Raw genomic sequence first — 12,875 nt, forward strand, 5'->3', positions numbered from 1 at the left:
CAGCACCGAGAACCACAGTAGTATGATCTTAGGGCTGAGTCTATGAGGCCTCTCAGGTACCAGGGCCTGAGTCTTTAATGAGGAGCCGGAAACCAAGGTGAGAGGTTAGTGTGTGTTAGGAGTGAAGTGGGAGTGAGCTGGGGTGTATGTGTGTGTGTGTGTCTATTTAACCTGGTCTCCCCTGCAGCTGTAGCTGTAGAGTCCTCCTGTCTTTATCCACCCCCCCTACCCCTGTTCTCAGATCCAGTCAACTGCAGAGTCAGCGCAGTGATGCCCACTCAGAGCCCCCAGAACCCGTCCCAGCAAGGGAAGGATTCTCAAAGAAGGGCCCTCTCACTTCCCCTTGATCAGTCAAATTCATCCCTGGGTGGAAGGCCCTGGAAGGCTCAGTCTCGGGAACAAGAGGCCAGGGAACCGCTGTGACAGGAGGAGGGAAAGCTCTGACTGTGAGCACGCAAGGTGAAGGCTGCTTTCCAGAGGCGCCGAGAAGCCCTGCTGTGTGAAGGTTAACAGCAGAGGCCTTGGTGGTGGCTGTGAGGGGAGGGTCGGGCTGCTTACTGGCCCTGTGCTCGCAGACCCATGGCAACCTTTCCAAGCCTCAGTTTACTCATCTGTAAATAGAGGATAATTGAGAGGACTGATCAAATAGGAGTGCTGTGAAGCTTCATTTACATGAGAATAATTATGTAAATGAATCGGCAGGGTGCCTGGCACATGCTTAGCACTCATAAATGTTAGCTCTAGTGATGACAGTGAGGGCGATGAGGACAGCTGTGGGTTCTGTGGCCCAAGGACTTTACTACTCTACCTCCTGTCACCATGCAGCCTCTCACTGTTTCCCCTGGGATGTGAGGAGGAGAGGGAGAGGGTGCTCCAACCTCCCTGGGGCAGAGAAGGCCCTGTTTCCCCCAGTCTGTGCTCTGCACTTGCTGTCTCTGGCCTGGACAACAGATCCAGACACACAGGAGGTGGAGGAGAGGCCACAGGGAGTGGTGAATCCCTTACCTTGGTTGTCGTAGGACGTAATGACCTGGGTCTGCTGAGGGTTCTGTTTCTCCGCTAGGCTTCCTGTTGAGCAAGACAGAGAGAGAAGGACCTTCAGTGACCACTGGGACCCTGGTGGAATTTGCCCCAGGCAGAGCAGGGAGCTGTGTGTGTCTGCAAGAAAGGCAGGCTGGTGGGGGCTGAGCTCATCCCAGGCCTGGCCTAAACCTGTGCACACCCACACGCACATCCACATGTTTAAGAGGCAAATGACTACGAACTCATGCACACACACTCTTACGCCTCTCAGCAGGTGCCAGTGGAGGCTGGGTTTCTTCTAAAGAAGGTGGGGACACCTCTTGTGGGCTAAGTAACCGTAAGTCCCAACTTCAGTGTCGCTGGACTCAGGTGCCAAAGTGCAAAGGGATGCCTGGCTGATCATCACACCTTCTGTGGAGCGGTCTTCGAGGCTCCTATCCCCTATTTTATAGTCGATAGGCCCGTGGCTTGGACATTTAGCTTTTGGCCATAGACCCTGCCCCCAGGGCCTTGAACTCCAAGTCTCCTGATTCCTAGATCAACCTCTTGCCTCCCTCTGAGAAGAATGGGGGCAGCCTGCCTTCTCCTCCAGTTTAGGAGTTGGGGTGGCTTGCAGTATGGCTCAGTTTCACAGAAACCTGCAGGACACCCACTATGTGAACACAGAGCTGTCCCCCAGTGGGGTCAGGCTACTGTGGAGAAATGCCCAGTTCCTGCCACAGGCCACGAAGAGGGAACCCACAGACTCACCTGCCTGTCCTATGGGAAGCAACATCTTTTCCTATATCTCTCCCTTTTTTTAAAAAATAAATTTATTTTTTATTGGTGTTCAATTTGTCAACATACAGAATAACACCCAGTGCTCATCTCGTCAAGTGCCCATCTCAGTGCCCGCCACCCAGTCACCCCCACCCCCACCCACCTCCCCTTCCACTACCCCTAGTTCGTTTCCCAGAGTTAGGAGTCTCTTATGTTCTGTCTTCCTTTCTGATATTTCCCACCTATTTTTTCTCCTTTCCCCTTTATTCCCTTTCACTATTTTTTATATTCCCCAAATGAATGAGACCATATAATTTTTGTCCTTTTCTGATTGACTTATTTCACTCAGCATAATACCTATATCTCTCCCTTAACAGCTGCTGTGGTGGCCTAGTCTTGCTGAGGCTGCTTAAGGGGGGGGGGGCGGGGAAGGGGTTGAGGGAGGGCCAGCATTGTGGCAGCAGAGCATTCCCCGCTGTTACCACCCAGAAGGCCTGCCACCTTCTCCCCTGGCCTCCCACTGGTCTGCATAAAGGCTGTCCGGCCTGCCACTGGAAGTGACCACTAGGACCAGTGCCTGAGCTGGAAATAAGCATGCCTTTGGGGCTCTGGCCTAAGCAGATTCCATTCAGATGACTTCCCTTGTGCACCTGATCAGATCTGCCACTCAGGGCTTCCCACACCTGGGCCCACGTAGAAACCGGTCAAGGTGGATAGGCAGGTCACTGAGCTGGGCTGGACTTGTGATCCACCTGGCAGGGTCTTGCCCTGGAGAACCTGCCTGCCCCAGCCTTCTATGAGCAGGCCCAGCCAGGACCCTCACCCCATGGGCTGAGGTCGGTGGGTCGGCCAAGGGCTAGGAGCACTGGGTGTGCCAATCCAGGGTGACACTGGTCTAGAGCTCTAGGCCAGACTCAGGCCAGGACAGGGAGGCTGCCTCCTTCAGGCACAGCTGGCTACATCTCTGCTGGGCTGGCGGATGAAGGAAACAGGATCCGGGAAGGGAATCCTCAAGGAGCACGATTGGCTGGCATAGCTGCTGTGGGTATTTATAGTCAGGGCTGCACAATTGGTTTCCCTGTGGCTATGGGGTGTCGGTCCCTGTGCTGCTAGGCAGACTTCGGCCAGGACCAAGGAAAGCAGCCAATCACAGCAGGGGAAGCCCGTTGCCAGGCAAGCTAGTGGGGTTGGCTCGGCCCAAACACCTGCTGCTCGGAAAAGTTTGGAGCAGTCCAGGCTCCCCCCACCCTGCCAACGCCCCAGTTCAAGGAGCACACAGGGCAGCAAGAAGGGGAACATGTGCCTTTTTGGATCAGTCCCATGTTCAGCCACATTTGTGCACACTCCACCAGCACAAGCCATCAGCTGCCTCCTCTGCGGATGAAAGCCATCCAGTTTCCAGGGCTGAGTGCCTTGGACACCAGCAAGGGAAAGTATGAACCCAGAATCTCACCATCAGAAAACATAGAGAAGCCGTAATTTTAATTTCTGCATGCATACAAATGTGCAATTTGAAAAATATAAATACAATTTTACTTTAAATTACCTATATTTGTGGAGTGGAGCAACTCTTACCTTTTCCAGGCTCTGTAGAGCCTCTCCCCAGGCCTCTACTTACCTGAAATTCTCAGTTCCTGGGTGATTTTTCAAGAACTACTTTCACCATCCTCACTTTTTTAAAATTATTTTTTTAAAAGATTTTTAGTTTTTTAAAGTAATCTCTACACCCAGTGTGGGGCTCAAACCCACAGCCCTGAGATCAAAAGCTGCATGCACCACCGACTGAGCCAGCCAGGTGCTCCATGATCCTCCTTATTTGTTGTATTTTTCCACTAACATTCCCTCAAACCAGGGCCCTAACGGTGGTAAAAATAGGATATATTCACTATATTTCAATCTTCTCCTAATGTAATAACATGGCTGAGAAGACATAAGATGAATTTCAGACAACTCAAGGTAAGAGAGTTATAACAAATGAAGACGCTGTGTCTCTTTTGTTCCACCTCAACCCACTTTTCCACGTACCCACTTGTACACTGGCCAAGCATGCATATCTGCATAGGCTCTGTGCATTTTTGCAGCTGACAGGTTTCTGGTGGAATTATTCCTATAATTCTCGTGCGCCTGCAGCATAGTTACACTAACTTTGGCATCTGCTTCCGTACAGCTAGAGCAGGTGCATCTACCATCCTATAGCCCTGAAGCAAGGTAAAGGAAGCCATCCCACCATGCATGCCCATTAGCCAGGACCCTAAGGGATGGTCTCCCGGGCAGGGATATGTCTTGAGGATGATCTGTCCTCATACACAGGGCAGGGGACACAGGAAAGCTCTTTACCTCCAGGATGTTGAAACTCAATTGCAGTAAACATCATTATAATTATGATCACTAACGTGGCCCCATGAGGGCAGGGGTTCTTGACTGTCTTCATCCCAACAACTAGAACCCTGCCTGGCACAGAGTAAGCACTGTAGACCTTTATTGAGGGAATGACTGAATGAATTTACTTTTAGAATTTCATCCTTCCCTTTTGTTACCTTCAGGATGGTCTCAGTCAACTGGGGTCCTGGTTCCCCATCTGTGGAGGGTCATGGGAGTGGTTTCTTCACAATAGTATTTGATAAACCCAGATTTGACTGTGTCCTCTCTTGGGGCTCAGGGAGCAGAGTTCTGATTCTTACTAGAATTCTCATATGCCTATAGTGCAGTCTCACTGATGTTCGTTCTTGGAAGCTGGGCTAATGAATCTCTGAAGGGTACAGAATAAGGCCTGGTATGGTCAGTCCATGTATGGCATTCCCAGAGATGCCCTGGGCCTGTGGGGTGACAAACACCTGGCACCAGAGAAAGGAGGCTTTGGAAAGTGACTTCTCTCAGATCTTACTATATTGTGAGTCTCAGGACAGCCAGGAATCACAGCACCCATCGCACTAGGCCGGGAGTAATAATGTCCCAAAGCAGGCCACTATCCTCTCTGTTTGGAAAAATTTTCAAAGGATGGATGCCCTGCACGACATGGGCAGCCCTACCTCCAGTGGGAACTTACTCAAACCTAGCCATGCCGAATGATGATGTTAAGTCCGTTCCTATATGTAGCCAGTGAACAAGTGAGCGCTCAACCTTATGGCACTGCTCTCCTCTCCTCCCACAGCCTCAAAGAAATTGAGGGACCTGATGCCAGGGAAAGCTTTTGGGGGTCACAGAGGCTCCAGATTTGACTGAGTCATGAGCAGTCACCTTCTGAGTGGTGAGGTGTGTAGAGCCCGTTTTCAAACACGTGAAATCTAATGCTTCCTATCATTTTTCCATGTGTTGAATGACAGAGATCAAAAAGAAAATGAAAAGAGAGGATTTACCATGCACATCATTTCCTTCGAATTTCTGCCATCTCCGGATTCCGTTTCCGACACCCTGGAGTCCTGTGAAATAACAGGGTCTGGCATGAGGGTCTTCATGGTGGGAAGACCCGGGCCAGTGAGTGATGGGCCAGTTGTTAACGTATCTGGGTTGAAGTGGGGCTGCTGGAACCCAGCTCTCTCGGGATCCAAGGGAGGCTGCCCACGAAATGAGATGTACTTTAAAACATAAAAGAAAAATATTAAAACAGTAGTTTTCAAAGGTGGTGAGGTTGGTAATCAGGATCATCCAGGGAGAATTTTCACAATGCAGATGCCCAGTTTTCACTCTACATCTCTTTCTCAGAAATATGGAAGCATTACTGTGGAAGATGTTCACCATTCATTTTGGTGAATCTCCCACTTTTAGAGTCATGATGTGAGGATGAGGGTGGGCAAAGACGGCCTATCCTTGTGGAAACTAGAAGTGATAGTTGCCTGCTCTCCCAGCCTCCCTTGCAGCTAGAGCAGGGACCTATGTGGCCTAGGCACAGCCAGTCAGATGCAGCTGTGTCTGGCTCTGTCTTGGGGCCTGGTGATGCAAGAGGGAGGGAATGGAAGCACTCTCTCTCTCTCTCTCTCGTGGTAGCTGCAAGGTCAAGTTCCTGGCACAGAAACGGTGTATGTCCTGGCAGGGAGCGGCTGCAATAAAATCAAGCTCCTGGTGAGGAAGGAGTACCTAAGGTCCCTTGGTGGCAACAGAGGTGTCCTCACCAGAGCAGCTCTGCTGTGTAGCTTATGGCGCTTTTCCTAGAAGATCGGCCTCCAGCCTGGATCTCCAGCCCTTGCAACCGTTGCAAGCCCCCAGTCCCTTCCCGACGCTCTTCTTTTCTGCAGTCAGTATCTGGGGCTAACCACTGAGAACCCTCACTGACACATATGTGGAGTGGATTGCACACATCATATTGACTTAAGGGATGAAACCTGACTTGGGAGCTCTTTTAGACTTGGTGCAGGCAGCTGTAGGCCACCTCCTCCATGGCTGGGGGATACATGATAGGAGGCAAGGGTGTCCACGCATGCTTTTGAGAAGCACGGCATAAAGGAAATGGAAAGGCCATAGAGGAAAGAACAGAGAGCATCTGTTGGCAACCCAAAACCCAAAAGATAGCACACGCTATCTTTGCCTCCTTGTCCCTCTCACTCTTTTCTGCCACAAAGACACAGCAGAAAACCACCCAATCATATCTCCACTCAGTCTTCCGCATTGTGACAATAATGGAGCTCAGGCCCTCCTTTGCAGAGCCAAGGACCTGGGCTAGACAGGAGACAGGAGGAGATGCCTGGGGATCTTGTACACCAAGAGAAGGCCTTGGAACAAGCTAGTTTAATTCAGTGTTTCCCTGCCTTTGGCTGTGTGGGGCCATAGGTCGACTTAGCCAGGGGCCTCCTGGACATCATCACTGCCCAGCAGACTTGGAGGCTGGGCACTCTCCGTCTTCTCTGCTTTGGTATAAAACTGTCTGATTGTAAATAAGTGACACCAGTCTCTACACTGGCACAATGTCTGGAAGAAACCTCCTTTCAGGAAAATTTTGGAGACAAATGGCAGAAAGGGCTTGGAAAGCAGGGTCTTCTTTCCTTACGTCATGGTCACGAGTGTGAAATGCATCAATGGAGTCATGTAGGGTTTGTGCTGGGGGTCGGACACCTCTGGGAACAGTCCTGATCCCTGGCATTTCTGGGGCTTCCCTGTGTTCCTGGAGCTTTTAGGAGAGATGCAATCAGAGTGGGGAAGGGAGATGGGACTCAGGCCGACCCAGAGCTGGGCCTCATAGGGGCCCTCTGGCCTCACCACACACTGGGGATGGCCTCTGGACTGTAGTTTCTGGAGGAGAAGCAGCTTCTTTTCAATCAAGGAGTGGATGGCCTCTGCCAATTTTCTCATTACAAATACTGGGGTGGCCCCTTTCCACCTCTCTTGGGAGCAGCTCTGAGAATGAAAGAACCAACCAGGGGCTTCCCGGGATGGCCCGCGGCAGACACAGAACCAACTCAAACAACTTCCAGCCCCAAATCCCTCCGGAGACTGGAGTACCTGTCAACACACGCAGTTCTCCACAATCTATTTCTTTCCCCGGCCTCCCCAAGAGGTCACCAGGAATTATGGGGCAGCTTTGGCCTGTGTGACTGGTGGGGGCAAAGCCAGTGGCCGCGCCACTGCCTCAGCATGGCCGATGGAAGGCAGGTGTTCAATGCACACAGGGCCTCTGTGTACAGAAGAGCCAGAGGCAGACTCAGAGGAGCTCTGGAGCTGGAGGGCAGGCAGGAGGCAGAAGTCATTTTGCTGCATGGGCTGTAAAACATCACTCCCAAAGCACTGGGCCACAGTCAGTCCAGCACAAACCTCACACCAGCCCCCAAGGCAGCTCGGGAGGGCTTTCTCACACACCTAGGACCTGTGGTCCCCCAAATTCCGAGGGGCTTGTTTAACACCTGCTATTCTCCATCTCTATTGTCTTCAGGTGTCCTCTCTGGAGATTACAGGGGCCTGAGTGCTGCTTTCCACCACTGCTCTATAAGCAGTCACTTTACTTTTCCAGCCTATCCTTCCTCAGAAGGTCTGTAGGAAGAGTAAAAGGAGTAGCTCCGTGAGAGCGCAGAGAGCAGATTTTAAGCTTCCCCTACCCAAGCCTCGGTGCCTTTTGCACCGCCCTTTATACCTTCTACTGTGGGACGCTGGGAGAGGCTTCAGGAAAGGGGAAACTGAGGCCAGGAGTTGTGCAAGGACGCGACGGGAGCTCCCGGTCTCAGAGTCTGATTCAGCGCCCAGATTCCCCTGGCTGCCCCCGGGCGCCCTGCAATGTGCCGTGTGAGGAGCAGGCCTCGGCGGCGCAGGGCTCAGGCCTGAGGCTCCGGCCCCCCTCCTCCAAGGCATCTTCCAACCCTGCTGTGCACCCTTCAGACAGTGAGTGGCCCGGAGGAAGCTGGCTCCCGGGGGGGGTGACGGAAGCACCGACAAGCCCGCGCGGGGAGTCACCCCAGGGCAATCACGGGGCTGCGCGTTGCCACGGGACGCCAGGGCCACGGCGCACAGGCACAGGCGCAGGCAGCGGCGGGGAGAGGGTCGGTGGGGCCGGGCTCGGTGGGGGCGCGTGGGGCGCGTGGGGCGCCCCCCGGCGGGCGGGCCCCGGGGCGAGGAGGCCGAGGAGGCCGAGGAGGCCGAGGAGCGGGGGCCGGGGGCGCGGGCGGGGCGCGCGTTACCTCCTCGGCGCTGCGGCGGCGCGCCCGGGTCCGCCTGCCGCTCCGAGTGCGCGCCTTGCGCGGCGCGCCGCTTCTCCGAGTGCACGATCAGCAGCATGTCGATGGACACGGCGTTGCTGTCCTTCTTGAGCTCCATGGCGTCGCCTCGCTCCCCGCCGGTGCGCCGCGGCCGCTCTCGAGGCTGCCTGCGCTGCAAATGGCCCCGTGCGCGCCGCTGGCCGGCGCGGGACGCGGCGAGGGCGCGGGAGAGGGCGCTCCCCCGCCGCCGAGCCGCCGGGCGCCGCGTTTCGCTGACTCTGCCAAACACGCCATTAGGGCCCGCCCGGGAGGGCGCTACCCTAACGCGGCGGCTCTAAGTCACCTTTGAAAGGAAATCCCCAGCCGAGCCCTGACCTGCGCCCGGGCCGCGCCGCACAGCCGCCGCTGCACAGCCTCCCCTCCGGGCGCCCCGAGCGCGTCCCCGGCCAGCGGCTTCCCGGGCGGCCCGCAGCAGGCACGGAAATCACGCGGCGCTGCCCGCAGTGAGCGCTCGGGGAAGGCACAACAGCACCGGGTGGCCCCACTGCTTCCCGGGGGCGGGGGGGCGTCGGGGAGGTTGAGGGCCTCCTCCGTAAGAGGGAGATGGGCAGGGTGTTGGGGTCAGGACCTCTGCGATTGCCGCTGCACCGGGGCTTGGAGCTTGACCGCTGGGCATCAACTTCACAGGTCTTTCTGGCTTGCGGTGGAAGTCTTAACATCTCTGTTCCTTCTAGAAGCCTGGCTCATGCTTGGTGGGCCGGGGGGAGGGGCAGAGGAGGAGGCCGGTGCAGGGAGCAGCCTGCCCGCTGTGCTCAGGGAGCTGGACCTGAGAGCCCATCTATTTTTAGTGGGGCCCGGCCAGGCCAGCCAGCAGCAGCAGCAGGGCCTTTGGCTCCCGGTCTCCGGAGTGTTTACAGCGGCATCTGCCTGGTGGCCCTTGGCACCAGAGGGCCCACCCAACCTGGGCCAGGCCCCCACTCAAGTTTCCGCCATTAATAAATGCCGAGCGCAAGGAAGCCTTGCTCGGAGACCCTTCCCGTCGCAGGGTAATGCCCCTGCGTTGCAGCGCGGCCCTTGAGAGCTCCTAGCTCCTCCTTGGCGGCGGATGACATATGGTGCTGGATTCCAGTCCTAGCTCTGCCAGCTGCCATGTGACCCTGGACAAGCCATATCCCCCCATTTCCCCAGACCTCTGGTGGGCACGATACTAGTTCTCACCCGGCTGCTGTGAAAATGACATGTGCTTGAGGGGCTAGGTGCATAGTACCTGGTCTCCAAGTGGCAGATGTCATTCATAACTCATTTTAAGGATGACGGAAAGGATAGGTGAAGTGACAAGTCAGTGATGGAGTTGGGGGGCTATGCAGACATACCCTCAGATTCTGAAGGCCTTTCTCCACTGATTGTGACTCACCATTTATCTGACAGTAGAGACACCACCTTGCTGTGTCACCACCACTGCCTTGCTCACTGGGCATCTGATGAAAGATGTCACTGGTTTCTAACAGTGTTGACTTGGAATCCCTAGAGAGCTGAGCTGTGGGACTGGTGGAGGCAGGTGGGTGACTCCCAAGGCAGGTTTCCTCATGCAGTGTGTCCTGTCCTTTACTGTCACGTCTACGTGTGTGTGCTCGCGCACATGCGCGTGTGCGCCCACATGCCTGAGGCTGGCTGAGCCTTGTGCTCTCTAGATGCCTAGGAAAGTGAGGACTATGGATTATTGAAAGTCCCTGGGGTCTTGGAGATTGCCCAGGCATCATCCCCTCATCTGACCTGGGACGGTGTGTCCTACCTCCTTCTATGGTGTAAGTCCCAACAGAAGCCTCTGGGTAGCCCCTCTCACTCAGTAATGAATGAAATTTGCCTGAATTTGTATTCCATCCATCTCCCTTGTCCCCCCCTCCCCCGGAAAGTGTCACTGATGGGAGCTTGCTCACTTGGCATCCCTTTCCAGACTTGCCTCTGAAGGAGAAGATGATGACCTGGGGGTGTATCAACCTGAGGTCCAGGAAGCCATTCTAGGGGCCTCTTGCCTCTTTAGGATATCAGATCCTTTGGAGTGGGGCTTCTTGTCTGTAGCACTACAGACATTTAGGGCCAGAGAACTCCTTGTTGTAGGGGGGTGTGCTATGCATTGTAGGATATTTAGCAGCATCCCTGGGATCTAGCTACTAGATGCCAGTAGCACCCACTCCCAGTTGTGACAACCCGGAATGTGTCCAGATGTTGACGTATGTTTCCTGGAGGACAAAAATGCAGGCAAAACACTGCTTTGGAGCAAACCCATGAAATAGGGGCTGTGTTACTTTGTTCTGAAAAATGCTGCCGCTCCTGGATCCTGATAGTGTCCAGAGCCTGGACCCACTCCTCAGAGGTTCCCACTGATGGCTCTCAGTCTAGTAGCTGGCTTCTTGGACGTGTAGAGCTGTTCCCTGCCAGCAGCATGGGCAGAAAGATGTGATGCTGGCCTCATTCTTCATGCCCCCACTCTGGCCTCTGTTGACCCATCCTCTCATCCGCACTGCTTTGGCTGAGAGGGGACCAGACACCACACCACAGGAAAGCATTTGGATGTATTGGAAAGGGGAGGGGGAGCAAGAAGGAGTGAGGCTATGAGGCATCATTCACGGAGTCTATACCTTCTGTTCAACACGCCCCCCCCCCCCCCGCCCCAGCCCTAACCAATGGCACTGAGAACAGTCCCTCAGCCTGTGAGTTACACCCTGGGGCCAGCCTTCCTCTACAGACTCACCTCTTCCTCTTTCCTTGCCAACTCACACATGCTGCAGCCGTAGCTGTGTCCACTCCTGCACAAACACATCTACGTGGCCTTTCTGCTTCTAGGCTTTCCTCAACACACTAGCCCCTCCCCCCTGACACCATCTTGAACAACATGGGACTCAAGTACTTCCACATTCTGACCTAACACATTTCTCTACCTCGTTGTCTTAGGATATGACAAACGAGGGGCTCTCTCCATTGTTGGGCAGACCTTTAACGATTTTAAACACAATGAGTTAGAAATTTCAGGACACCAAAAGTCAAAGAGCCGTCAAAGTGGTTATATTGCTGCCTTTATCCCCCATTACACTGAATACTCAGACATGTCCTACTGGCATCTACACAGCTTCCACCCTTTTAGTTGAAGATGGGGTTCATCAGTTGTCCTAATGGTTCTGAGCCCTGAGCTGTCTTGCAGATGGGAGGTGGTTGACAGGGGGGAGGCTTGCTTCTGGCAGATGACATTTTCAACAGAAGGGGTGTGTTCTGACTCACATTTTTGTTTTTCCTAAGGAATAGTGGTTCTTTTTTTTTTTTTTTTAGGATTTTATTTATTTGAGAAAGAGAGGGAGAGCACAGAGGGAGATCGAGAGGAAGAAGCAGACTCCCCACTGAGCAGGGAGCCCGATGCAGGGCTTGATCCCAGGACCCTGAGAACATGACCAGAGCTGAGGGCAGATGCTTAACTGACTGAGCTACCCAGGTGCCCGAAATAGTGGTTCTTCAGGGACCACCAGCCCTAACTCTTTCACCCTTCTAGAGATCCCAAGAGGTAAGTTTCTCCCTTCTGCATAGAGATGAAATAGGCAAAGCCAATACACAAAAGGCTTTTAGCAGGTGATTTGTAGACATCACATGGTTTTCTCCATTGGTGCAGTGGGGAGGGAGCACGCAGAGAGTGGGGCAGCTCGGTAAAGAGCACGGATCACGTCCCAGACTCTTCATACCCTTGCTTCTGCTGAGATGGACAAATTGTTACATGAGAGACCAGAAACCTTTTCGAAAGCTGGTACAGGCCTCCTGTGGTGTCTTCACTAGCCTGACTTGGCTCATTCCCGTTTCTGAATTTGTTATTGCTGTCACTTCTTCCTGAAATGCCTGTTTGGACATTCCTGGCAAGTACAGTCTAGCCATCCTTTGAAGTCTGACACTGGCTCTCACCTCCACCCTGAAGCCTTCCTGGTCACCCTGGTTCTTGGAGCTCCTGGAGAATGCCAGTTCTCTGTGGTGCCTCTCTTTTTAACCATCTTTAGTTCCCTTTTTCTACTGGAATGGCACAAACATTTATTTTTTTTAAGATTTTATTTATTTATTTGTGAGAAAGAGAGACAGGAGTGGTGGGAAGGGGCAGAGGGAGAAGGAAAAGCAGACTCTTCACTGAGCAGGGAGCCTGATGTGGGGCTCGATTCCAGGACCTGGTGATCATGACCTGAGCTGAAGGCAGACACCTAACCAACTGAGCCACCCAGGTGCCCCTGACATGAGCATGTAAATGTTAGTTTTTTAAAAAATGCTCTTCCAAACTACCTCAGGTATTTCCTATTTGCATAGGAAAGTTTTTGGTGAAGTCATTGCCTGGCCTCAGATCACATTAAGCTCTCTGAGGGCCAGGTCAGGGTCTTCCTCATTCCTAATCCACCCCCCACTACCCCCCACACACTGTGCCTCCTATGTGTATTGCACACAGGAGGCGCT

The 12,875-nt window shown here is 53.7% G+C and overlaps 1 protein-coding gene across 1 annotated transcript in view; it reads right to left on the bottom strand.

Annotated features, from left to right (window-relative positions):
- KY (kyphoscoliosis peptidase) overlaps window positions 1-8,592 on the bottom strand; it is a 48,230-nt gene extending 39,638 nt beyond the window's left edge. Inside the window, exons 1-3 of the mRNA XM_025448932.3 lie at window positions 8,382-8,592; window positions 5,139-5,201; window positions 1,006-1,068 (exon numbers count right to left, since the gene is read on the bottom strand). Of these exons, the coding sequence (XP_025304717.1) occupies window positions 1,006-1,068; window positions 5,139-5,201; window positions 8,382-8,517 (262 nt within the window). The 5' untranslated portion in view covers window positions 8,518-8,592. The remainder of the gene's footprint in view (window positions 1-1,005; window positions 1,069-5,138; window positions 5,202-8,381) is intronic.
- Between the last annotated feature and the right edge of the window lie 4,283 nt (window positions 8,593-12,875).

Source organism: Canis lupus, chromosome 23 (assembly GCF_003254725.2).
Source record: "Canis lupus dingo isolate Sandy chromosome 23, ASM325472v2, whole genome shotgun sequence".
In the NCBI taxonomy this organism is placed as follows: domain Eukaryota; kingdom Metazoa; phylum Chordata; class Mammalia; order Carnivora; family Canidae; genus Canis; species Canis lupus.